This window comes from Choloepus didactylus, chromosome 5 (genome assembly GCF_015220235.1).
Source record: "Choloepus didactylus isolate mChoDid1 chromosome 5, mChoDid1.pri, whole genome shotgun sequence".
Lineage (NCBI taxonomy): Eukaryota > Metazoa > Chordata > Mammalia > Pilosa > Megalonychidae > Choloepus > Choloepus didactylus.
Genome location: NC_051311.1, coordinates 158658596 through 158684646, shown reverse-complemented (window position 1 = coordinate 158684646; position 26051 = coordinate 158658596). Strand labels below are relative to the sequence as shown.

Sequence of the window (26051 nt, the reverse complement as noted above, 5' to 3'; positions counted from 1 at the left end):
CTTGGGCAAAATTACCCTCCAGTCATGGATCTGTGAAACTTAGAACAAGTTATCTGCTTTCAAATTACAAAGGAGGTACAGTCATAGGATAAATGTTAAACCAAACAGAAGCCACAAATCCAAAACAGTTCCAAAAACCTGCAGGGCATACTTTATTAGACTTTAAGGTGTGAGAGTCATCTATAGAAAGACGTTCATCCTCAGGGTTGACAGAATGACAGCCCTACACTTTCGAAGGGCTTGCACAGTGGCTCTGCTCTCTCCAAACACTGGGGTGAGGGCTCCAACATCTCCAAGCATTGGGGAGATGGCCATGCTCTCTGCTCCACTCTTCTCACATATCAGGGTGGCGGCCAGACTCTTTGCCATCTCTGGGGCATAGGGTCAACTCCCTCCAAAAAGTGGGGTAGCAGTCAGACTCTCCCCAGTCTCCAGGATATATGCTCCACCCTCTCCAAAGCCTGGGGTGGACGCACTCTTTCTAAACAATGGGATGGAAGGCCCACCCTCTGCAAACTCCAGGGCAAACTCACCCTCTTGACGTACATGGTAGGTCCACACTCCTGGCCCAAGGCATCTTTGCTCCAAACTTCAGCTTCAATGGTTCTGCCTTTGAAGTCATTTTTCCTTCAATCTGTCCCCTTTTTGTCGCATTTAGTCCGGGATGGTAGTGGTTCCATTCATACAGATCTCACAACAAACTTGGTATCACATGTAGCACACAGGGGTCCCAACCATCAGACAATAGGACCTTCAACAAATTCTTTCTGGATAACTCCAGCTCCAATCCTGACTCACACTGAAATGGCGGACTGGATCCATGTTCAGTTAAATCCTCACATGGGACACTATTCTTTCCAGAAGCTCAGAATTTTCCAAACCACCAAATTCTCATTTCTTTGTACCCAAGAGTTCAGTTCTCAGCTTATCCCTTTCCTCTCACATTTTACTTAAGCTGCAAGAAGTCAGGCCACACTTACCACATTTAATTTGGAAATCTCTTCAGCTAAATATCCAGGCTCATCACTTTCAAATTCTGCCTTCTATCTGACATCAGGACTCAATTTTTCCAAATTCTCTGCCACTTTAAAACAGAGATTCCTTTCTTCCAATTTGTAATGACACATTCATCATTTCTATTTAAGTTCTCACCAGAAGTATCTTTAGCATCCATGTTTCTACCAACAGTTTCTTCAAAGCAATCTAGGCCTCTTCTATCAAGCTTCTCACAATTCTTCCAGAATCTTCCCCTTATCCATTTATAAAGCTGTCACAGCATTTCTGGTATTTGCAAAGCACAGCACACCACTCCTGGTACCAAAATCTATTTCAGTTTGCTAAAGCTGCCAGAATGCAATATACCAGAAATGGGTTGGCTTTTACAATGGGGATTTATTAACTTACAATTTACATTTCTTTGGCCATGAAAATGTCCAACTCAGGTCATCAACAGGATGATATCTGGACTCTGAAGACAGGCTGCCAGCATCTGGGACATTTTCGTCACATGGGAAGGCACGTGGTGACATCTTCTGGTCCTTCTCTCCTAGGTTTCTTTGCTTTTAGCTTCTGGTTCCAGTGGCTTCCTCTCTGAATTTCTCTTAATTTCATCTCTTAGTTTCTCTGGGACTTCTCTGAGCTCTCTGCCTCTTTTCTCTGTGTCCTTCTGTCCTCTATAAAGGACTCCAGTAAGGGGATTAAGACCCACCATGAATGTGGTAGGCCACATCTCAGTTAAAATAACCTAATCAAAAGGTCCTACTTACAATAGGTCTGTGCCCACAGGAACGGATTAAAAGAACATGGCCTCTTCTGGCGTATATACCAGCTTCAAACTAGAACAGTCTCTAGATTCAACGAAAATCCTACCAAAATCCCAAGAGTCTTTTTGGCAGAAATGGAAAAGCTGATTCCCAAATTTTTATGAAATTTTAAGGGCCTCAAAAGTCAAAACAATCTTGAGAAAGAACAAACTTGGAGGACTCACACTTCCAGATTTCAAAACTTGCTACAGAGAAAACTGTGGTACTGTCATAAAGATAGAATTATAGATCAATAGAATAAAACTTAGACTTAAATAATGAAACCATATTTCTAAGGTAAATTGTTTTTCAACAAGGGTGCCAAGATCATTCAATAGGGAAAGAACAGTCTTGTCATCAAATGGTGCTAAGAAAACTGGATAGCTACATGAAAAAGATTAAAGGTGGCCCCATATCTCACATCACATACCAAAATTAACTCAAAATGGATCAAAGACCTGAACATAAGAGCTAAAATTCAAAACTCTTCAAAGAACATAAAGGTGATAAATCTTCATGACCTCAGATTTGGAAATGAATTCTAAGGAATGTCACCTAAAGCATAAACAACAAAAGAAAAAGTAGATAAACTGGACTTCATCAAAGTTAAAAATTGTTATGCATCAAAGGACACAATCAAAGGAGTGAAAGAACAACCTACAGAATGCAAGAACATGTTTGCAAATTATGGATCTGATAAGGGTCAAGTATCCAGAATATAAAAAGAACTCTTATAAATCAACAACAAAAAATAAACCACCCCATTAAAAAATGATTAAAATACTTGAATAGAAATTTCTCCAAAAAAGATTTACAAATGACCAACAAGCACATGAAAGGACAGTCAACTTAATTAATCTTTTGAGAAATGCAAATCAAAACCACAAGGAGATACCACTTCATATCAACTAGAATGGCTATAATCAAAAAAGTAGAAAATACCCACGGTAGCAATGATATGGAGAAACTGGAACCTTCTTGCATTGCTGGTGGTAAAGTAAAATGGTCCAGCCATTTTGAAAGCAGTTTGGCAGTACTTAAAAAGTTAAACATAGAACTACCACTTGACTCAGCAATTCCACTCCTGGTATATATTCAGAAGAACTGAAAATAGATATTCAAACATCTTGTAAACAAATGTTTATATAGTACTATTCACAACAGCCAAATGGTAGAAACAACTTAAGAGTCCATCAGAAGGGATGGATAAGCAAAATGTGGTATATCCATACAATGCGATACTAAGTCATAAAAAGGAATCAAGCTCTGATACTGACTACAGCATTAGATGAATTGTGAAAACATGCTAAGTGAAAGAAGCCAGACACAAAAGGTCACATATTGTATAATGGCATCGATATGAATGTCCAGAATAGGTAAATCCATAAAGACAGAAATCAGATTTGTGGCTCCCTAGAGCTGGGGGAGAGGGAAATGGGAATGACTGCTTAATGTGTACAGGTATCCTTTTGGGGTGATGAAAATGCATTGGAACTATATAGAGGGGTTGGTTGCACAACACTGTAAATGTATTAAATTCCAGTGAACTGTAAAACATTTATTTTATGTGATTGCCACCTTGATAAAAAAATATATAATTTTATAAAGAAGGAAAAAGGAAGGAAGGAGGCATGGATGGAAAGAAGGAAGGAAGGGTGGGAGGTAGGATGAAAGGGAGGAAGGAAAGGAGGGAAGAAGGAAGGAAAGGTTGAATAATACCATTATATATATATATATATATATATATATATATATATCTTGCAATCAAACAGAAATACAGGACTTTGAAACTAAATTCAGTCAGAATTTCAAAAAAATTTAAAACCAGATCTATTCTAATTATAAGAACGCATACTCTTCAATTTATTAAAAAAATAGAGATGAAAGAAAGAAGATAAAAGTGGAAAATGGAGTTACACAGATGTAGGTTTGAAAAGAGAGATATAGAGTTAGGGAGAGATAAAAGGATCATTCAGGAACTATAAAAAACAGATCTGATGGTCAGTTCCCCATTCATATCTGTATTAGATACTAAAACTTCTCTCACAGGTTCACATATACATCTCTCAGGTTTTCTAATATTTGTCTACCTAGTAAACATATCCAAGATTCAAAGACCCTGTAAATCCTATGAATCCTAATAATGGACTTCTTTAAGAATCAAAGAGTCAGTCTTTCTCTGGTAATTTATCTCAGACTGGGAAAACTTCTCAATGTTTTTCTGGAGAAGAGCAATGGGTAGGTACAGTCAAACAGTAATAGCAGAGAAATAAAGGAAAATGATGTGGGAAAAAAAAGAAAAATAGTAAGCTATAGCATTTGAGATGAAAAGGGGAGGGATTCTACTGCCACTGGGACTCCTTAAAAACATATGGTATGGTGTTTCCTAAACGCTGATTCATAAACAATTTTTAAATCTGAGACTCCTTAAATATCAAGCCTAATTTTTTATTTTCCTGAATATATTGGGCCTCAATTCTGCATTATTAGGAAAAACAAAATAAGCTGTTAGAAGGGTCCCTGTGGTCTATGATACTAACTTATCTTATAATTAGGTAGTTTACAAATTAAATCTTTAAAGCTAAATATCATGAAAGATATTCCTTACACTAATCCCATTCAATAGTAAATTATCATAGCAAGATTTAAGTTATTTGAGAGAGCAAACTTTTCATTACATGAATCAGGAGAATTTTATTTTGGTGGCTACTGGAACGAAATCAAAGTAGAGAATGAAACATACTTAGATTTATAACATTCATATCTTAAAAATGCTTTGGGTAATTTTACATGCCTTTAAAATTAGTTATCTGTTCTCAATTTGTTTTTCTTTAAAGAACTGGACATACTTACCTGAAAATGTAAAGAACAATTCATTTTGCAAACCAGCTTTTTGCATTTTAACACGATGACATTCAAACTTAAGTAAGGAAATTTCACATGAAAGGTCAAGAACCAATTTGCTTAAAATCTGAAGAAGCTTCTTCTCAAAAGAAATATTATAGATACTATTGCAGGGAGCTGCATGATATCGAGCTGTGAACTGATAATAATAATGAGGCTCACGATAAGCTGTAAAAAATTAAACAGAGAAAAACATAGTTATTTATGCAGTTCAAATATATTGCTACTATTTAACATAAATCTTTGGGGAAGAATTCATAATACATGTTTTATATACAGCTATATTTATTTATACTTATTTTTATTTAGCAAAAACTTACCTAGCACTTACTAAATGCCAAATACTATTATAGGCACTTTAAAAATAGTGGCTCATTTAAATCTTCTAACAATCACTTAAGATTGATATTATTTCTATACCATGATGAGGAAACTGAGAGATGCAGGCATTATGTCACGTACCCATTATCTATGCTATCCAAATTAAGTTTCCAATATAGGCCAGCTGGTTTTAAGAGTCTGGCCCCTTAGGTATACTATCATGATACCTCAAACTAGGAATGGGACATCACTAAATTTATATATTCATCTTAGAAGAAATTAAGGCCATAGAACTATCAACAATAGAGATAATGTTTCTAATAAATCCCAAATCAGTTTTATTAAGTTCCGGTTGAACATCCAGAACTTACATTTATTTTTTTTCTTGTCTATCCCCAAATCATACAGAAATAAGACAAAAAAATATAAATGTAAAAATAAACCTCCACTTTCACCACTCTTAATCAATATGTACCAGAAGTTCTAGCTAGAGCAAGAAAAAGAAATCAAGACATCCAAATTCCAAGGGAAGAAGAGAAACTCTCTCTCATCACAAATGGCTTAATCTATATATAAAAAATCCCCAAAACACAAAAAGTATGAGAGGTAATTTAAAAATTCAACTAAGTTGGAGGATACAAGATCAACACACAAAACTCAATTGTGTTTCTATGCATCAACAATGAACAATCAGAAAAGGAAATTATGAAAACAACCCCATTTGCGATAGCTTCCAAAAGAATAAAATGTCAAGGCACAAATTTAACCAAGAAGGTGAAATACTTGGACACTGAAAAATACAAAATATTGCTGTAAGATATTAAAGATGATCTACATAAATGGAAAGGGATCCTGTGTTTATGGAGTAGAATATTTAATAACATTAATATTTAATGTTAAGATATTACATTCCTTCAAGATGCTTATACATTTAATGTAAATCCTACCAACTGAATTATGAGAGGACCAGTCCCTAATAGACAAAATAATCTTGATAATGAAAAACAAACTTGGAGGACTCACATTTCTAGATTTCAAAACGTACCATAAAGATACAGTAGCCAAAACAGTGGGTACAGACATAGTATATACATGCATTACTGATTGGAACATAAAACTGTTCAGCCACTGTGAAAAGAGTATAACTGTTCCTCAAAAAGTTACATAGAATTACCCTATGACTGTAATTCTTTTGTGAGATACCTATTCCAAAGAACTGAAAAAAAGATACTCAAATACAAATCCATGCATATTCATAAATAATAGCACTATTCACAACAGCCAAAAGGCAAAAACCACTCAAATTTCCATCAACAAATTAACTGATAAGCAAAATGTGGTATATTCATACAATGAAATATTATTCAGCCATGAAAAGGAATGAGATATTGATTCATTCTACAACATGGACAAATCCAGAAAACATAAAGAAGTCAGAAACAAGAAGTCAGACACAAGTTGTCACAAATTAAATCATTCCTATCCAAACCAGTTAAATCCAGAGAGATGAATGCAGATTGGTAGTTTTCAGGGGGCTGGGAGGAGGGGAAATGGGGAAAAATTCCTTATTGGATAATGGGTTTTATTTTGGAGTAATGGAAACATTTTAAAACTAGATAGAACTGGTGGTCAAACAACAGTTTGAATGTACTAAAAGCCCCTTTTGTCCACTTTAGCATGGTAAATTTTATGTTAGGTAAAATTCACCTCAATAAATTAAAAACAGATAAATTCACAGCAATGTCAGAAATCAGAAAATTTCACTTTTCAAGGCATGGAACTCTATTGCTACTTCTGTTCAGTCATGACTGTCCTCCCTACCTGTTCCTAGCTACAGAGTCTGAAGGAAAATCTCACCAATCACACTGAAGTAAAGCCTGCCACTGTTCACTTTCTTACCTGCTCACTTAAGCTAAATATCAGAGTGAATACAGAATTTATTGTCAATATTTATATACAGAGACCAGAAGCTTTTAATTGCAGAGGAAACCTCTATCAGTTTAATTCAGAAACATGAATGAAAACCACAGAATTCCCCAAATTTGGGGAAATACAAAAACTTAAAGAGAAGCAAGAAAATAAAAAGCAAGGAAAAGGGGCCTAAAAGAAACAGTCAATGCAGAAATCATTAGTAAGTTTTTAAAAGTCTAAATAGTAAAGATAGAAAATATATCTATAAAACAACAGTAAAGCTTTTGCAGAAAAATGATTGGTAAATATATAAAATGTTCTTGAAAAACTAAAAAAAATGTCTAAATACTGAAGTTGCTTAAAAAGTTAATTGAAGTAAGGAATAAAAACAAGGCTAGAAATCTAATATGTCTGGATACCAAGTAATGGAATTCTTGCATAGTATACAGCAAATTAGAAACAAATGAAAATTATAAGATTAAAGTAAGAGATGAAGAGAGATCCCAGATATCTAATACCAAACTTAAGCAGTTCAAGAAGGAGAGAACAGAGAGGACAAAAAAAGTTAATCAATGGAAAAATAGGAAAATGTTTCCATAAGGTGAAGAAATATTTGTGTCATTGTATCAGAAAGGTACAGAATACTGAAAATAAGTGTTAGCTCTAGAATCAAATCTTATATAAATCTACAGGCCTTCTGATACATCTCTTAGCACATGTATGATTTATAAACACATTTATCATGTACATGCATATACAAATACTGATTTATAATATCAAAGATAAAAGATGTACACAAATATCACAAAGAATAACCACTTGAGGGGGTTATAGCTGGAAATGGAGATAGGCTCACAGTATGAGACCAAAGACAAGTAAGTACTTCTCTGCCTATGGACTAAAAATAGAACAATATTTTTCTATCCAGAAATCTGGCAAGAAATTATTGGAGACACAAAGAAGTCAGGATGTAAACCAAAACATTCCCAAAATGCTCTAAAAAACTATCAAAAGTATCACCTTCTGAAGAGGGTCCCAAATCTCCATTAAAAGAACACACACACACGCACACATGCCAATTCAAAATGAGCATATGTGCAGGCCTAAAGCTGCTATCTTTATGATGGCTTGCTTGCAAGACTGACCCTAGGCTGTAAACAGTTCCATATTCAAATGTGAATCTTTCCCTAAGTAATAAACCTGTTTTGCCAACCTGGACCCCGTGAACATTTTTTAACTTTTGAGACTGGAACTTCTGTAGTTCCAGAGGGTGCCTGAATGACTAATTGGCTTCCCTGAGCAGAATCATTGCACCTATGTTACTTTTATTTTTCACCACTGAAGAAAGAAGCAGGCTGTTGTGACTCCTCATTCAGAGAGCATAAAGGAAAACTTAACATGGGTTTTTCCTGTCTCTGCCTGTGCTTTTTACCCTTGCTGATCCTGTTGTGTATCCTGTCACTGTAATAAACCTTAGCTGTGAATGCAATTGTATCTTCCTATGGGCCCTTGTAGTGAATCACCAAACATGTAGGTGGTCTTGGGGACCTCTGAAAGAGCTTTAAAACTAAACTTCTCAGAATAATATTGGGAGCAATAAGAGAAAAAAGACATGTATGACTCTAGGAAAATAAGGATTTAAAAAGGCATAAAAATGCGAAATACAGAAATTACATATGGTAATTGGAAGGAAAAATCTCCAAAATAGGTGACAATATCTGTAACAGTTCCTCCCACAAGTTTTGGTCTCAGGACTTCTTTACACTCTTAAAAGTTATTGAGGACCATAAAGTGTTCAGATATAGATAAAGAGATAGACAGATAGATAGATAGATAGACAGACATTTACTATATTAGAAATTAAAACTGAGAGACTTTTAAAATATTATTTAATTTAAAAATAACAAATCTTTTACCTATTTAACATAAATATCAGGAATATTTTGGAAAAATTTTCCACCCAAAATTATTGACAACATTGGTATTTTTTTATATTTTTGCAAATCTCTTTAATGTCTGGCTTAACAGAAGTCAGTTGGACTCTCATACCTGGTCTTGATGCTAAGTTGTTTTGGTGAAGTACATAAAACAAATAACTGCCTTACACAGATATGTAATTGGAAAAGGAAACATTTTAATAGCCTTTTCAGATAATTGTAGATTACAGTTTGCAGTATACCAAACTCAACAAGTGGGAATTTCTTAAAGATTTGTTGCAATGTGGAATATGAAAACTGTATCAACAAAGTTTTCATCCATTAGTTTAGCTTGTACTTTGAATGGATGTGTTATAATCATGCATGATTTTGTAACACCATGCATGAGTCATTTGAAAAATATTGTTCACTGATAAGCAGAACTTCCAAATACTGACATATTTCATTAAATAATACAAAATAAGCACACGTGTTACTATCAAGCTAATCTGCCTTTAAGTATTAAGAAGCTGTCAAGCTCATGGAGCCAAGTACAAGTATACCAAAATTCTAATTTCCACTAGGAAGCTCAATTGTATCATATCCAATAATTACTATCAGCTGTGTTCCATATTCAAGACTGCAAAATAAGATTATAAATCAGTCTTTCAAGGAAAATGGTTCTGTTAAAAAAAACTTGGCTGGGTAACTCAATCACAAAAGTGCCTTTTCCCCAAGATAGCGATTACATTTTATGTCTACTTCTCATTTCCTCACAAATGAAAAGAGATGTGCTCAAGAGTCAAAAAATTGGTAAAACTGATGATTTTTCATGCTTCATTATTGAAGTCTTTTTAAAAAAAAAAGTTTTATTCAAACACCATACATCCATACTAAGAGTACAATCAGTGGCTCTTGGTATAATCAATAGTTATGCATTCACCACCACAATCTATATGAGAACATTTCCACTTCTTCCAAAAACAAAGAAGAAAAAAGAAAGCAAAGTCCTGCTCCAGTTTCCTAGAGCTGCCATGATGAAAAACACCAGAAATGGATTGGCTTTTATAAAGGGGGTTTATTTGGTTACAAATTTACAGTTCTAGGGCCATAAAAAAGTGGCTAAACTAAGGCATCAAAAAGAGGGTATCTTCACTGAAGTATGGCCAATGGCATTCCGAACACCTCTGTCATCTGGGAAGGCACACGGCTGGCGTCTAATGGTCCTTTGCTCCTGGGCTGCGTTTCTCTCTAAGCATCTGGGGGACCCTATCTCAGCTTCTCCAGGGCAAACTCTGGGCTTCATCTCTTAGCTTCTCCAAATGTCCTTCTGTCCACATCTCCAAGCATCTCTAAGCATCTCTGTCAGCTTTGGCTCCTGTCTCTCTTCCTGAGCCTCTTAAAGGACTCCAGTGATCTAATTAAGAGCTACCCTGAATGGGCAGGGCCACACCTACATGGAAATGATCTAATCAAAATGTCTCACCTATAGCTGGGTGAGGCACAGCTCCATCAAAACAACCTAATCAAAAAGTAACACCCTATTCAAAAAGATTAATAAGTCTGCCCCCACATGATTGCATTAAAAACATGGCAAACTGGCACAGTCCATACCACTCCCATATTTCCCACTTATTTATATTTAGCTTTGGTACAGTGCCTTTGTTACAATTAATGAAAGAATATTACAGTGTTACTGTTAAGTATAAAGCCTAGTTTGCATTAATTGTATTTATTCCATATACCATCCCATTTTTAACACTTGTAAAAGTGTTCATGTAAAAACTTTCTTACATTTGTACAATTAACCACTATCATTGTCCACTCTAGGTTTTGCTACATTATACTGTTCCAGTTTTCATACTCTATCTTTCCTTCTGGTGCCATACGTGCCCAAACTCTTCTCTTTCAATCATATTCACACTAACTTTTGTTCATTATACTTACAATATTGTGCTACCATCACAGAGTATTGTGCTATCCATCTCTGACAATCAACATTGTTAAACAATCTGTACTCCTTAAGCATAAAATGCCCAATCTCTAACCTCCTTCTATCTCCTGATAACCTGTGTTCTCAAATTTAACTTTCAGAGTTTGCTCATTATAGTTAGTGTCAATCAGTGAGACCATACAGTATTTATCCTTTTGTTTCTGGATTATTTCCTCAACATTATGTCCTCAAGGCTCATCCACATTGTTGCATGCACCATGACTTTATTCTGTCTTACAGCTGCATAATATTCCATTATATACTTATACCACAGATTGTTTATCCACTCATCAGTTGATGGACATTTGGGCTGTTTCCATCTATTGGCAATCCTGAATAATGCCACTATAAACATCAGTGTGAAACCCTGCTTTCAGTTCTTCCAAGTATATAGCTAGTAATGGGATTGCTGGATCATACAGCAACTCTATACTTAGCTTCCTGAGGAAAAGCCTAACTGCCTTCCAGAGCAGTTGCACCACTGTACATTCCCACCGACAGTGAATAAGTGTGCCTATTTCTCCACATACTCTCCAGCACTTGTTACCTTTTTTTTTAAATGATGGCCATTTAGTAGGTGTGAGATGCTATCTCACTGTGGTGTTGATTTGCAGTTCCCTAACAGCTAGTGAAGTTGAGCATCTTTTCATATTTGAGCCATTGGTATTTCCTCTTTTGGAAAGTGTCTATCCATGTTTTTTGCTCATTTTTTAATTGGGCTATTTGTCTGTTGTTGCTGACTTGCAGGATCTCTTTATATATTCTGGATATTAAATCCTTATTAGAAGTGTGGTTTCTAAATATTGTCCATCATTGCATATGCTGCCTTTTTACTTTCCTGACAAAGTACTTTGATGCAAAAAAGTATTCAATTTAGAGGTGATCCCATTTATCTATTTCTTGTTTCATTGCTTGAGCTTTGGGTGTAAGTTCTAGTAAACCACCTCCTACCACAAGATCTTTAAGATATTTCCCTACATTTTCTTCTAAGAGTTTTATGGTGTTGGCTCTAATGTCTAGGTCTCTGAAAAATTTTGAGTTAATTTTTGTGTAAGGTGTGATATAGGGGTCCTCTTCATTCTTTTGGATATGAATATCTAGTTCTCCAGCACCATTTGTTGAAGAGGTTTTTCTGTCCCAGTTGAGTGGACTTGGCCACCTAGTCAAAAATCAATTGTCCCTAGATGAAAGGGTCTATTTCTCAACTCTCTATTCAATTCTACTGGTCAATATATCTTATCTTTATGCCAGTACCATGCTATTTTGACCACTGTAACTTTTTAATATGCTTTAAAGTCAGGTAGTGTGAGACTTCCAACTTCATTTTTCTTTCTCAAGATGCTTTTAGCTATTCGGGGCACCATGTCCTTCCAAATAAATTTGATTATTGGTTTCCCTGTATCTGTAGGGTTAGTTGTTGAGATTTTGATTGGTATTGCATTGAATATAGAAATCATTTTGGATAAATTGACATTTAAACTATATTTAGTCTTCCAATCCATGAATACAGTATGTCCTTCCATTTATTTAGGCCTTCCTTGGTTTCTTTTAGCAATGTTTTTTTTAGTTTTTTGTGTATAGGTCTTTTATGTCCTTGGTTAAATTTATTCCTATATATTTGATTCTTTTGCCATTGCAAATGGAATTATTTTCTTGAATTCTTCCTCAGATCACTCATTACAAGTGTATAGAAACACTAATAATTTTTTTATGTTGATCTCATATGCTGCCACCTTGCTGAACTTGTTTATTAGTTCTAGTAGCTTTAGACTTTTCGGGATTTTCTACATATAGGATCATGTCATCTGCAAAAAGTGAAAGTTTTAATTTTTCCATTCCAATTTAGGTATGTTTTATTTCTTTTGCTTGCCTAGCACAATGTTGAATAACAATGGGCTTCCTTGTCTTTTTCCAGATCTTAGAGGGAAAGCTTTCAGCCTTTCCCCATTGGGTATGATGTTAACTGTGGGCTTTTCATATATTCCCTTCATCATTTTGAGGAAGTTTCCTTCTATTCCTATCCTTTGAAGTGTTTTCAGCAAGAAAGGATGCTGAATTTTGTCAAATGCCTTTTCTGCATCAGTCGAGATGATCATCTGGTTTTCCCCCTTTAATTTATTGATATGGTTCATTACACTAACAGATTTTCTTGTGTTGAACCACCCTTGCATACCTGGACTAAAACCCACTTGGTCATGGTGTATAATACTGTTAACGTGCTTCTGGATTCAATTTGCAAGTATTTCATTGAAGATTTTTGCATCTATATTCATTAGAGAGATTGGTCTACAATTTTCTTTTCTTGTAGTATCTTTGTCTGGCTTTGGTATTAGGGTAATGTTGGCTTCATAGAAAGTGTTAGGTAGTTTTCCCTCCTCTTCTATTTTTTTGAAGAGTTTAAGCAGAATTGCTACTAAATTTTCCTTGAATGCTTGGTAGAATTCACATTTGAAGGCATCTGTCTGGTCATGGACTTTTCTTTGTTGGGAGATTTTTTTATTTTGTGATTGGTTTGTTGAGGTCTTCTATTTCTTCTCAAGTCAATGTTGGTTGTTCATGCTTTTCTAGGAAATTGTCCATTTCATGTAATTTTTCTAGTCTGTTAGTATACAGCTGCTTATAGTATCCTTTCATTATCTCTTTTCTTTCTGCAGGGTCAGTAATAATGTCCCTCCTCCCATTTCTGACTTTATTTATTTTAATCCTTTTTTTTTTTTTTTTCTTTTGTCAGCCTAGCCAAAGGTCCATCAATTGTACTGATTTTCTCAAAGAACCAACTTCTGGCTTTTATTGATTCTCTTGTTTTCATGTTCTCAATTTCATTTATTTCTGCTCTAATCTTTGTTATTTCTTTCCTTCTGTTTGCTTTGGGGTTAGTTTGCTGTTCCTTTTCTAGTTCCTCCAGTTGAGCAGTTAAGCCCTTGATTTTTGCTCTTTTTCTTTTTTAATATAGATGTTTTGGGCAATAAATTGTCCTCTCAGCACTGCTTTCACTGCATTCCATATGTTTTGATATGTTGTGCTCTCATTTTCATTTGCCTCAAGATATTTACTGATTTCTCTTATAATTTCTTCCTTGACTCACTGATTGTTTAAGAGAGTGTTTAGATTCCATGTATTTGTGAATTTTCCAGCCCTCCACCAGTTACTGGTTTCCAGCTTCATTTCATTGTGATTTGAGAAAGCGTTTTGTATGATTTCAATCTTCTTAAATTTATTGAGACCCTTCGTGACTGAACATGTAATCTATCCTGTAGAATGATCCATGGGCACTTGAGAAGAATGTATATCCTCCTGTTGTGGTGTGCACTGTTCTATAAATGTCTGTTAAGTTGAGTTCATTTATCATATTGTTCAAGATCTCTGTTTCCTTATTGGTCCTCTGTTTAGATATTCTATCCATTGATGAGAGTTGTGTATTGAAGTCTCCAACTATTATTGTAGAGGTGTCTATTTCTCCCCTCAGTGTTTCCAGCTTTGCCTTATGTATTTTGGGGCACTCTGGTTAGGTGCATAAATATTTATGATTAGTATTTCTTCTTGATGAATTGTCCCTCTTATTAATACACAGTGTCCTTCTTTGTCTTTTTTAACTGTTTTACATTTTAAAGTCTAATTTGTCTGATATTAGTATAGCTACCCCTGCTTTTTACTGGTTGCTGTTTGCATGGAATATCTTTTTCCAACTGTGCTGGTTTGAATCTGTTATGTACCATAAAAGACCATGTTATTTAATCCTATCTTGTGGGAGCAGATCTATCGTAGGTGGGAACTTTTGATTAGGTGTTTCCATGGAATGTGACGCAACCAACTGTGGGTGGGACCCTATGATTAGATTATTTCCATGGAGATGTGACCCTGTACATTCAAGGTGGGTCTTAATTAGTTTACTGGCATCCTCTATGAGAGGATAAAAGGCAGAGACATTTTGAAGAGAGCTGAGAGATGCTAAGAAAAAATGTGCAGAGAAATTTTGGGGACAGCCATTTTGAAACCAGAGCAAGGGAGAGAAGAACAAGAAGATGTCGCCATGTGCCTTCCCATGTGACAGAGGAACCCAAGATGCCGTCGGCCTTTCTTCAGTGAAGATATGCTTTTGTTGATGCCTTACTTTGTACACTTTTTTTTGGCCTTAAAACTATAAATTTGTAACCTAATAAACCCCCTTTATAAAAGCCAGTCCATTTCTGTTATTCTGTTTTCTGGCAGCTTTAGCAAACTGGAACACCAACCTTTCACTTTCAACATATTATTGCCCCTGGGTCTAAAGGGAGTCTCTTTTATACAGCATATGGATGGATCCCTGCTTTTATATCCATTCTGCCAGTCTCTGTCTTTCGTTTGGGGAGTTTAAAAGATTATCACTCAGTCTTGTTACTGTAAAGGCAGTACTTTCTTCAATCATGTTGTCCTACGGATTTTATGTCATATTTTATATTTTTTTCTCTTTTTACCCTTTTAGTTACCCTTACTGATAATCTTCATTTCTACACTCTTCTCCAAATCTCTCTCTCCTGTCTGTAGCACTCTCTTTAATATTTCTTGTAGAGCACATCTCTTGTTCACTAACTCAGTGTCTATATGTAAATATTTTAAATTATCCCTCATTTTTGAAGGACAGTTTTGCCAGATATGGAATTCCTGATCAGCAGTTTTTCTCTTTCAGTATCTTAAATATATCATAACACTGCCTTCTCACCTCCATCATGTCTCCTGAGAAATCCACACTTAGTCTTATCAAGCTTCCCTTGTATGTGAAGGATTGCTTTTCTCCTGCAGCTTACAGAATTCTCTCTGTATCCCTGGCATTTGACAATCTGAATAGTAACTGTCTTGCAGTAAGTCTATTTGGAGTATTCTGTTTGGGGTACGCTGTGCTTCTTGGAGCTGAAATTTGATGTCTTTCGTAAGAGTTGGGAAATTTTCAGCGATTATTTCCTCAATTATTCTTTCTAACCTTTTTCCTTTCTCTTCTACTTCTTAGATACCCATAACATGTATATTCACTTAGTTCATGTTGTCATTCAATTCCCTGAGTCCCTGCACAAATTTTATATTCTTTTCCCTACCCTTTTGTAAGATTTCAGATTCCCTGTCCTCTAGTTCACTAATCTGTTCTTCTGCCTCTCCAAATCTGCTGTTGCATGTCTACATTGTGTTTTTCATCTCTTCTATTGTGCCTTTCATTCTCTTAAGTTGTCATTTTTTTTCAAGCTTCCAAGTTCTTATTTACGTTCACATGGTGTCTTTTTATATCCTTCATCTCTTTTGCCACATTTTCCTTGAACTCACTGAATTTAGTAGAAGATTTGTTTGAACATCTTTAATTAGTTGTTTCAACTACTGTATCTCATCTGAAGTTTTGGTTTGTTCCTTTGACTGGGCCATATCTTCATGCTTCCTAGTATGACTTGTGACTTCTGCTGGTGTCTAGGCATCTGATTTTCTTGTTTAGTTTATTCTAGAGGTCATTTTCTCTCTTTTGCCTTAGGTTTTCTTGTTGTTTGTCTTAATGCTCTAACTATTCTTTGACATTTGGGTCAACTTATTCTAGACCTGTAGCATAGCTTCTGTTTAACTGATGAGAACTTTTTCATCTCTTATTTTTCTGATTCTTTCCCTGAAAATATGGAATTTTTTGATATTGCCCTTTTTTGTGCAGTTGTTTCTCACCCAGGAAAAAGTGCTCCCTTCTCTCTTCCTCCTCAGGGAATACTGATCTGCTGGGATTTTGGTTTTGCCTGTACATGTTTTTTTTGAACACTCTTTCATTACCTCTAGCAACTTTTAACTAGAGGGCTGATTCTGGGAGGAGGGTCCCCTAGAGAGGATCTACCCCAGTCAGTTTTTCCCAGACCAGACAGGTCCAGGACTCAACAGGTAGATCAGTACCAAGGTTCCCTGGAGAGGAGATCCAGGAAGGTACCAGTCTCTCCTGTGGAGCCTCCTGATTCTGTGCTTTTCCTGCCCTGTTAAAGGCATTCTAAAATGAAATTTTATTTCTTTTCATTCTGCACATTTGGCAATGAAAAAACAGTTTGGTACTGCTACCTTGCTATGTGCTGAGGCTGTATATTTTGTCTATGCAGCAAAAATCACTAATAAGTATAATTATGAAAATAGTTTTGGCCTTACCAGCCCCTTAAAAGGGTCTCAGGCATTACCAGAGGTCCACAGGCCACAATTTGAGGATAACTGATACACAATATTCAAAGTGCTCACTGAAATTGATAAGAAGACAAACAACTTAGGAAAAAAAACAGGAAAAAATATGAATATGAATCCTCAAAATATACATGAGCAAAAAAAGATGCTCAAAGTAACTAACATTCAGGAAAATGCAAACTGTAACAGTGAAATATCTGTATCCTGAAACCCACTATACAGATAAAAGAGCAATAACACCTATTTTAGGTGAGAAAGAAGGGTATACCAATTTTATATCCTTTTGTTTGTAAAACAAAATTTTAAAAATACAAAAATCCTCAAAATGTTTAAAAAGTAATAAAGAACAAGAAATTCTGAAACAAAACAGGTGGATGTAAAAGTGGAATTTTTAAAAAGGAAGATTCAAATGGAAACCTTAGGGATGAAAGGTACAGTTACCGAATTTTTTTAATATAACGATAAATAAATAGGATAAATGGCACATATGACATTCTTGAAGTTAGATATTGTAAACTGGACAACAGTATCTAAAATATAACACATTTAAAGATTTGGGTATTTGAAAACAAGTTAATAATAAATTAAGGAACGCTAATAAATATAGTTAACAGACATTTCAGAAATTAACATACAGAATATTTAAGAAGCAATATAAAATATTCTCTGAAACAAAGGAATCAAAATGAAAATCAACAATTAAAATCTTTATTTTTAAATAAAACACATACATAATAAATAGGTTAAGAATGAAATCACAATAGAAATGACTAAACATTTAGAAATGATAATTTATAATATAAAAAATTGTGAGATACACAATAGAAAGTAAATTTAAAGCTTATTTTCTTTCTTCTTTTTCATGACTGTTTTGCCTGTTCAGATAAAGAAAATAAATGACCTAACAGTTAAGTTCAAGAGTCTAGACAAACAATCTTGAAAAAGAAAAACAAAACTGGAGAATTCATACTTCCTGATTTCAAAAATTACAGTTCTACAATAATCAAAACATTGTGCCACTGGCCTAAGGACACACATATAGATTAGAAGAAGAGAACTGAGAGTCTAGAATGAACCCATATATTTATGGTCAACTGATATCAAACAAGAGTGCCAAGATCATTCACTGGTACAGAACTGTCTTTTTAACAAATGGTTCTGGAATAACTTAATAGGAACATGTAAAAGAAAGAATTTGGACTCATACTTCACCCCATATACCAAAATAAACTCAAAATGGATCAAAGACCTAAATGAAAGAGCTAACACTACAAAAATCTCAGAAGAAAGCAGGGGGATAAATATTTATGACTTCAAATTTGTTAGTAGATTCTTATATAAGACAGCAAAAGAATAAATAACAAAAGAAAAACTAGATAAACTGGATTTCAACAAAATTAGAAACTTCTCTGCTTCAAAAAGATACTACCAAGAAATCGTAAAGACAACCAACAGAATGGGAGAAAATATTTGCAAATCATATATCAGATACAGAGTTTGTATCTATAATACATAAAGAACTCACACAACTCAATAATAAGACAAACAACCCAATTAAAAATAGGCAAAGGATGTCAATAAATATTTCTCCAAAGAAGATATACAAATGGCTGACAAGAGATGAAAAGATGCTTGTCATCATTAGTTATCACATATAAGTACAGTAAATAAAAATGACATGAGATACCCCTTCATAAACACCATAATTCAGTTAATAACAAGTGTTGACAAGGACAGGGAGAAATTGGAACCCTCAACTGGTGAGAATGTATAATGGTGAAGCCACTTTGAAAACTAGTCTGGCAGTTCCTCAACTAGTTAAATACAGAATTATGATATGACTCAGCAATTCTACTCCTAGTTAGCCAAGATAAATGAAAACCTATGTCCATACAAAAAAGTCAATGTTTATGGCAGCAGTATTTATAATAGCCAAAAGTGGAAACAAGCCAAATGTCCATCAACTGATGAATGGATAAATCAAATGTGATATGCCCAACAACGGAGTATTATTTAGCAATACCAAGGAATGAAATACTGAAACATGTTACAACATAGATGAAGCTTGAAAACATTATGCACCAAGTGAAAGAAGCCTGTCACAAAAAAACACAAAGTATATGATTTCATTTATATTAAATATCCATAATAGGGAATTTATATAAAGAAAGAAAGTAGATTTGTGATTGCTTATGGGTAGGGAATGGGGAGGCATAGGAAGGGAGAGAGCCAAAGGTTTTTTTTTTTTTCGTAACTTGATGAAATATTCTAAAACTGTCTGTGGTTGTGGTTGCACATATCTCTGAATAGACTAAAAACCACAGAATTGTATATTTTAAATGCATAAATTATACAATATGTGAATTACATCTAATGAATGTTATTTTTTTAAAATGGACTTAAAAGCCTAATAATAATAATTGTAGTCAAAACTACCCTCTCATCCCAGAAATTAAAGTCTGGATTAACACTGTAAAAATCAAAATCAATTAATATAATTTACCACATTAGATTAAAAAATATATCACATCATCATCTCCTTAGATGCAAAGAAACATATTTGATAAAATTTTCAGACACTCATGATAAAATCAGATAGCAAACAAGGAATAAAGGGGAATGTCCCTTACCTGATAAGGATACCAACTAAGAACTTACAGCAAACATAAAAATCTTTAAAAGTGTTTCCTCAGAGACTAGGTACAAGAGAAGGATGCCTACTGTTACCATTTCAATTCAGAAACTATAGGAGAGGTCAGTCAATGAAGTGAGGCAAGAAAAATAAATGAAATTTATAAGTATGGGAAAGGAAATACAAAACTCTGTTTATAAATCGTTCAATTATACATGTGGAAAATCCAAACAAACTGTGTATTTAAAATATATCCATAAGAGTTTTTCAGGTTTGATGAACTAAAAAAATTAATACAGAAGTAAATAATCAGAAAATGAAATTTAAGAGACACTGTCTATAATAGCATTTAAAAATATCAAGTGTCTAAATCTGACAGAAAGAGCATCTAAGAGAGTAAATTCAGATTCATTAAAGACCTAAATAAAAATAAAACCCAAATACTTCATGTTCATGCTCTGAAGAATTAACACTATAAAGATATATCCATTTGATTTATATGTTCAATACAATACAATCTCAAGCAAAAAAAAAAAAAAAACTGAGTTTGTTTCTGTTGTGGTCATGTAGTTTTTGATTTTTTTTTAATTCATTTTATTGAGATACATTCACATACCACTCAGTCATACAAAACAAATCGTACATTCGATTGTTCACAGTACCATTTCATAGTTGTACATTCATCACCTAAATTAATCCCTGACACCTTCATTAGCACACACACAAAAATAACAAGAATAATAATTAAAGTGAAAAAGAGCAACTAAAGTAAAAAAGAACACTGGGTGCCCTTGTCTGTTTGTTTGTTTGTTTCCTTCCCCCACCTTTCCACTCATCCATCCACTAACTAGACAAACGGGAGTGTGATCCCTATGACCCCCCCCAATCCCACTGTCCCCCCTCATAGGCTACATTTTTATACAATTGTCTTCAAGATTCATGGGTTCTGGGTTGTAGTATGATAGTTTCAGGTATCCACCACCAGCTACCCCAATTCATTAGAACCAAAAAAGGGTTGTCTATATTGTGCATAAGAGTGCCCACCAGAGTGACCTCTCGGCTCCTTTTGGAATCTCTCTGCCACTGAAGCTTATTTCATTTCCTTTCACATCCTCCTTTTGGTCAAGAAGATATTCTCCATCCCACGATGCCGGGTCTACATTCCTCCCCGGGAGTCATACTCCACGTTGCCAGGGAGATTCACTACCCTGGGTGTCTGATCCCACGTAGGGGGGAGGGCAGTGATTTCACCTTTCAAGTTGGCTTAGCTAGAGGGAGAGAGCCACATCTAAGCAACAAAGAGGCATTCGGGAGGAGGCTCTTAGACACAATTATAGGGAGGCCTAGCCTCTCCTTTGCAGCAACAGTCTTCCCAAGGGCAAATTCCGTGGTAGAGGGCTCAATCCATCAAACCACCAGTTCCCTATGTCTGTGGGCATGTTAGCAACCATCCAGGTAGGGCAGGCCAATAGCCCTGCATTCTCCATCAGCTCCTCAAGGGGGCTCTGCATATTTTTTTCCTTCTTTTCTTTTTTTTTAAACTTTTTTTCCTAAATCAACTGTATAAAAAATTTAAAAAATTTAAAAAAAAAATAAAAAAACATACAATAAAAGAACATTTCAAAGAGACCATAACAAGGGAGTAAGAAAAAGACAACTAACCTAAGATAACTACTTTACTTCCAACGTGTTCTTACCCTACCCCAAGAAAGTAACCTAATATAGCAACATTTCTGTGAACTTGGTCCTACTATACCAATCGGAAATTAACAGACCGTAGTCATTCCTGGGCATTCCCAGAACATTAAATTTACCCATGATAGCTTATCTGTTCTTCTTGGATTATTGTTCCCCCTTCCTTAATTGCTCTATCGCTAGTTCCCCTACATTCTACATTATAAACCATTTGTTTTACATTTTTCAAAGTTCACATTAGTGGTAGCATATAATATTTGTCTTCTTGTGCCTGGCTTATTTCACTCAGCATTATGTCTTCAAGGTTCATCCATGTTGTCATATGTTTCACGAGATTGTTCCTTCTTACTGCCGTGTAGTATTCCATCATGTGTATATACCACATTTTATTTATCCACTCATCTGTTCAAGGACATTTGGGCTGTTTCCATCTCTTGGCAATTGTGAATAATGCTGCTATGCACATTGGTGTGCAGATATCTGTTCGTGTCACTGCTCTCCGATCTTCCGGGTATATACCGAGAAGTGCAATCGCTGGATCGAAGGGTATCTCTATATCTAGTTTTCTAAGGAACTGCCAGACTGACTTCCAGAGTGGCTGAACCATTATACAGTCCCACCAACAATGAATAAGAGTTCCAATTTCTCCACATCCCCTCCAGCATTTGTAGTTTCCTGTTTGTTTAATGGCAGCCATTCTAATTGGTGTGAGATGGTATCTCATTGTGGTCTTAATTTACATCTCTCTAATAGCTAGTGAAACTGAACATTTTTTCATGTGTTTCTTGGCATTTGTATTTCCTCTTCAGAGAACTGTCTTTTCATACCTTTTGCCCATTTTATAATTGGCCTGTCTGTACTATCATCATTGAGTTGTAGGATTTCTTTATATATGCAAGATATCAGTCTTTTGTCAGATAAATGTTTCCAAAAACTTTTTCCCATTGAGTTGGCTGCCTCTTTAACTTTTTGGCAAATTCCTTTGAGGTACAGAAACTTCTAAGCTTGAGGAGTTCCCATTTATCTCTTTTTTCTTTTGTTGCTTGTGATTTGGGTGTAAAGTCTAGAAAGTGGCCACCTAATACAAGGTCTTGAAGATGTTTTCCTACATTATCTTCTAGGAGTTTCATGGTGCTTTCTTTTATATTGAGATCTTTGGTCCATTTTGAGTTAATTTTTGTGTAGGGTGTGAGGTAGGGGTCCTCTTTCATTCTTTTGGAAATGGATATCCAACTCTCCCAGCCCCATTTGTTGAAAAGACCTTTATGACCCATTTCAGTGACTTTGGAGGCCTTATCAAAGATCTGTCGGCCATAGATCTGGGGGTCTATCTCCGAATTCTCAATTTGATTCCATTGATCTATATGTCTATCTTTGTGCCAGTACCATGCTGTTTTGACAACTGTGGCTTTATAATAAGCTTCAAAGTCAGGGAGTAAGTCCTCCCACTTGGTTTTTCTTTTTTAGAGTGTCTTTAGCAATTTGAGGCATCTTCCCTTTCCAAATAAATTTGATAACTAGTTTTTCCAAGTCTGCAAAGTAGGTTGTTGGAATTTTGATTGGGATTGCATTGAATTTGTAGATGAGTTTGGGTAGAATTGACATCTTAATGACATTTAGCCCTCCTATCCATGAACATGGAATATTTTTCCATCTTTTAAGGTCCCCTTCTATTTCTTTTAATAGAGTTATGTACTTTTCTTTGTAGAGGTCTTTTACCTCTTTGGTTAAGTTTATTCCTAGGTATTTGATTTTTTTAGTTGCTATTGAAAATGGTATCTTTTTCTTGAGTGTCTCTTCAGTTTGTTCATTTCTAGCATATAGAAACGTTACCGACTTCTGTGCATTAATCTTGCATCCCGCTACTTGGCTAAATTTGTTCATTAGCTCCAGTAGCTGTATCGTCGATTTCTCAGGGTTTTTGAGATATAAGATCATATCATCTGCAAACAATGACAGTTTTACTTCTTCCTTTCCAATTTGGATGCCTTTTATTTCTTTGTCTTGCCGGATTGCCCTGGCTAGCACTTCCAGCACAATGTTGAATAACAGTGGTGACAGCGGGCATCCTTGTCTTGTTCCTGATCTTAGGGGGAAGGCTTTCAGTCTCTCACCATTGAGTACTATGCTGGCTGTGGGTTTTTCATATATGCTCTTTATCATATTGAGGAAGTTTCCTTCAATTCCTACCTTTTGAAGTGTTTTTTATCAAAAACGGATGTTGGATTTTGTCAAATGCTTTTTCAGCATCTATTGAGATGATCATTTGATTTTTCCCTTTTGATTTGTTAATGTGTTGTAATACATTGATTGATTTTCTTATGTTGAACAATCCTTGCATGCCTGGAATGAACCCCACTTGGTCATGCTGTATGATTTTTTTAACGTGTCTTTGGATTCGATTTGCAAGTATTTTGTTGAGGATTTTTGCATCTATATTCATTAGGGAGATTGGCCGGTAGTTTTCCTGTTTTGTAGCATCTTTGCCTGGTTTTGGTATTAGATTGATGTTAGCTTCATAAAATGAGTTAGGTAGTGTTCCATTTTCTTCAATGTTTTGAAAGAGTTTAAGTAAGACTGATGTCAATTCTTTTTGGAAAGTTTGGTAGAATTCTCCTGTGAAGCCATCTGGCCCTGGGCATTTATTTGTGGGAAGCTTTTTGATGACTGACTGGATCTCTTTGATTGTGATTGGCTGGTTGAAGTCTTCTGTTTCTTCTCTGGTCAGTCTAGGTTGTTCATGTTTCCAGGAAATTGTCCATTTCCTCTACATTATCCAGTTTGTTGCCATACAGCTGTTCATAGCACCCTCTTATAATTTTTTAAATTTCCTCGGGATCTGCAGTAATGTCACCTTTCTCATTCATTATTTTGTTTGTATGGGTCTTCTCTCTTTTTGATTTTGTCAGTCTAGCTAGGGGCTTGTCAATATTGTTGATCTTCTCAAAGAACCAACTTTTGGTGTTCTTTATCCTCTCTATTGTTTTTTTGTTCTCTATGTCATTTATTTCAGCTTTAATCCTTGTTATTTCTTTTCTTCTACTTGGTTTAGGATTGGTTTGCTGTTCATTTTCTAGCTTTTTCAGTTGATCCATTAGTTCTTTGATTTTGGCTCTTTCTTCCTTTTTAATATATGTGCTTAGTGCTATAAATTTCCCCCTCAGTACCGCTTTTGCTGCATCCCATAGGTTTTAGTATGTTGTGTTCTCATTTTCATTTGTCTCTATATATTTAGCAATTTCTCTTGCTATTTCTTCTTTAACCCACTGATTGTTTAGGAGTGTGTTGTTTAACCTCCAGGTATTTGTGAATTTTCTAAGTCTCTGATGGTTATTGACTTCTAATTGTATTCCATTGTGGTCAGAGAATGTGCTTTGAATAATTTCAATCTTTTTAAATTTATTGAGCCTTGTTTTATGTCCCAGCATATGATCTATTCTGGAGAAAGTCCCGTGAGCACTAGAGAAGTATGTATATCCTGGTGATTTGGGATGTAATGTTCTATATATGTCTGTTAAATCCAATTCATTTATCAGATTGCTTAGGTTTTCAATTTCCTTATTGGTCTTCTGTCTGGTTGATCTATCTATAGGAGAGAGTGATGTGTTGAAGTCTCGCGCAACTATTGTGGAAACATCAATTGCTTCCTTTAGTTTTGCCAGTGTTTCTCTCATATATTTTGTGGCACCTTGATTGGGTACATAAACATTTATGATTGTTATTTCTTCTTGTTGAATTGTCCCTTTTATTAGTATGTAGTGACCTTCTTCGTCTCTCAAAACATCCCTGCATTTGAAGTCTATTTTATCTGAGATTAACATTGCTACACCTGCTTTCTTTTGGCTGTAGCTGGCATGAAATATTTTTTTCCATCCTTTCACTTTCAATTACTTTGTGTCCCTATGTCTAAGATGAGTCTCTTGTATGCAGCATATTGATGGTTCATTTTTTTTTTATCCATTCTGCAAATCTACACTTTTTAATTGGTGAGTTTAATCCATTTACATTCAACGTTATAACCGTGAAGGCATTTCTTGAATCAGCCATCTTATCCTTTGGTTTATGTTTGTCGTATATATTTTTCCCCTCTCTCTATTAATATCCTTTAATGTACCCATACCGAATCTCTTTAGTACTGAACCTTTCTCCATGTCTGTCTCTCCTTTCTTTGTTTCTCTGCCTGTAGCGCTCCATTTAGTATCTCCAGTAGGGCAGGTCTCTTGTTATCAAATTCTCTCAGCATTTGTTTGTCTGTGAAAAATTTTATCTCTCCCTCAAATTTGAAGGAGAGCTTTGCCGGATAAAGTATTCTTGGCTGGAAATTTTGCTCACTCAGAATTTTAAATATATCATGCCACTGCCTTCTCGCCTCCATGGTGGCTGCTGAGTAGTCACTACTTAGTCTTATGCTGTTTCCTTTGTATGCGGTGAGTTGCTTTTCTCTTGCTGCTTTCAGAACTTGCTCCTTCTCTTCTGTATTTGACAGTGTGATCAGAATATGTCTCGGAGTGGGTTTATTTGGATTTCTTCTATTTGGAGTTCGCTGGGCATTTATGATTCATGTATTTATGGTGTTTAAAAGATTTGGGAAGTTTTCCCCAACAATTCCTTTGAATACTCTTCCTAGACCTTTACCCTTTTCTTCTCCTTCTGGAACACCAATGAGTCTTATATTTGGATGTTATATATAATCTATCATATCCCTGAGGTCC

The 26051-nt window shown here is 35.2% G+C and overlaps 1 protein-coding gene across 1 annotated transcript in view; it reads right to left on the bottom strand.

Annotated features, from left to right (window-relative positions):
• The window catches only part of LOC119535080 (zona pellucida binding protein), a 167879-nt gene that overhangs the window by 112292 nt on the left and 29536 nt on the right, over positions 1-26051 (bottom strand). The window contains exon 5 of the mRNA XM_037837598.1: positions 4656-4874. Coding sequence (XP_037693526.1) covers positions 4656-4874 — 219 coding nt within the window. The remainder of the gene's footprint in view (positions 1-4655; positions 4875-26051) is intronic.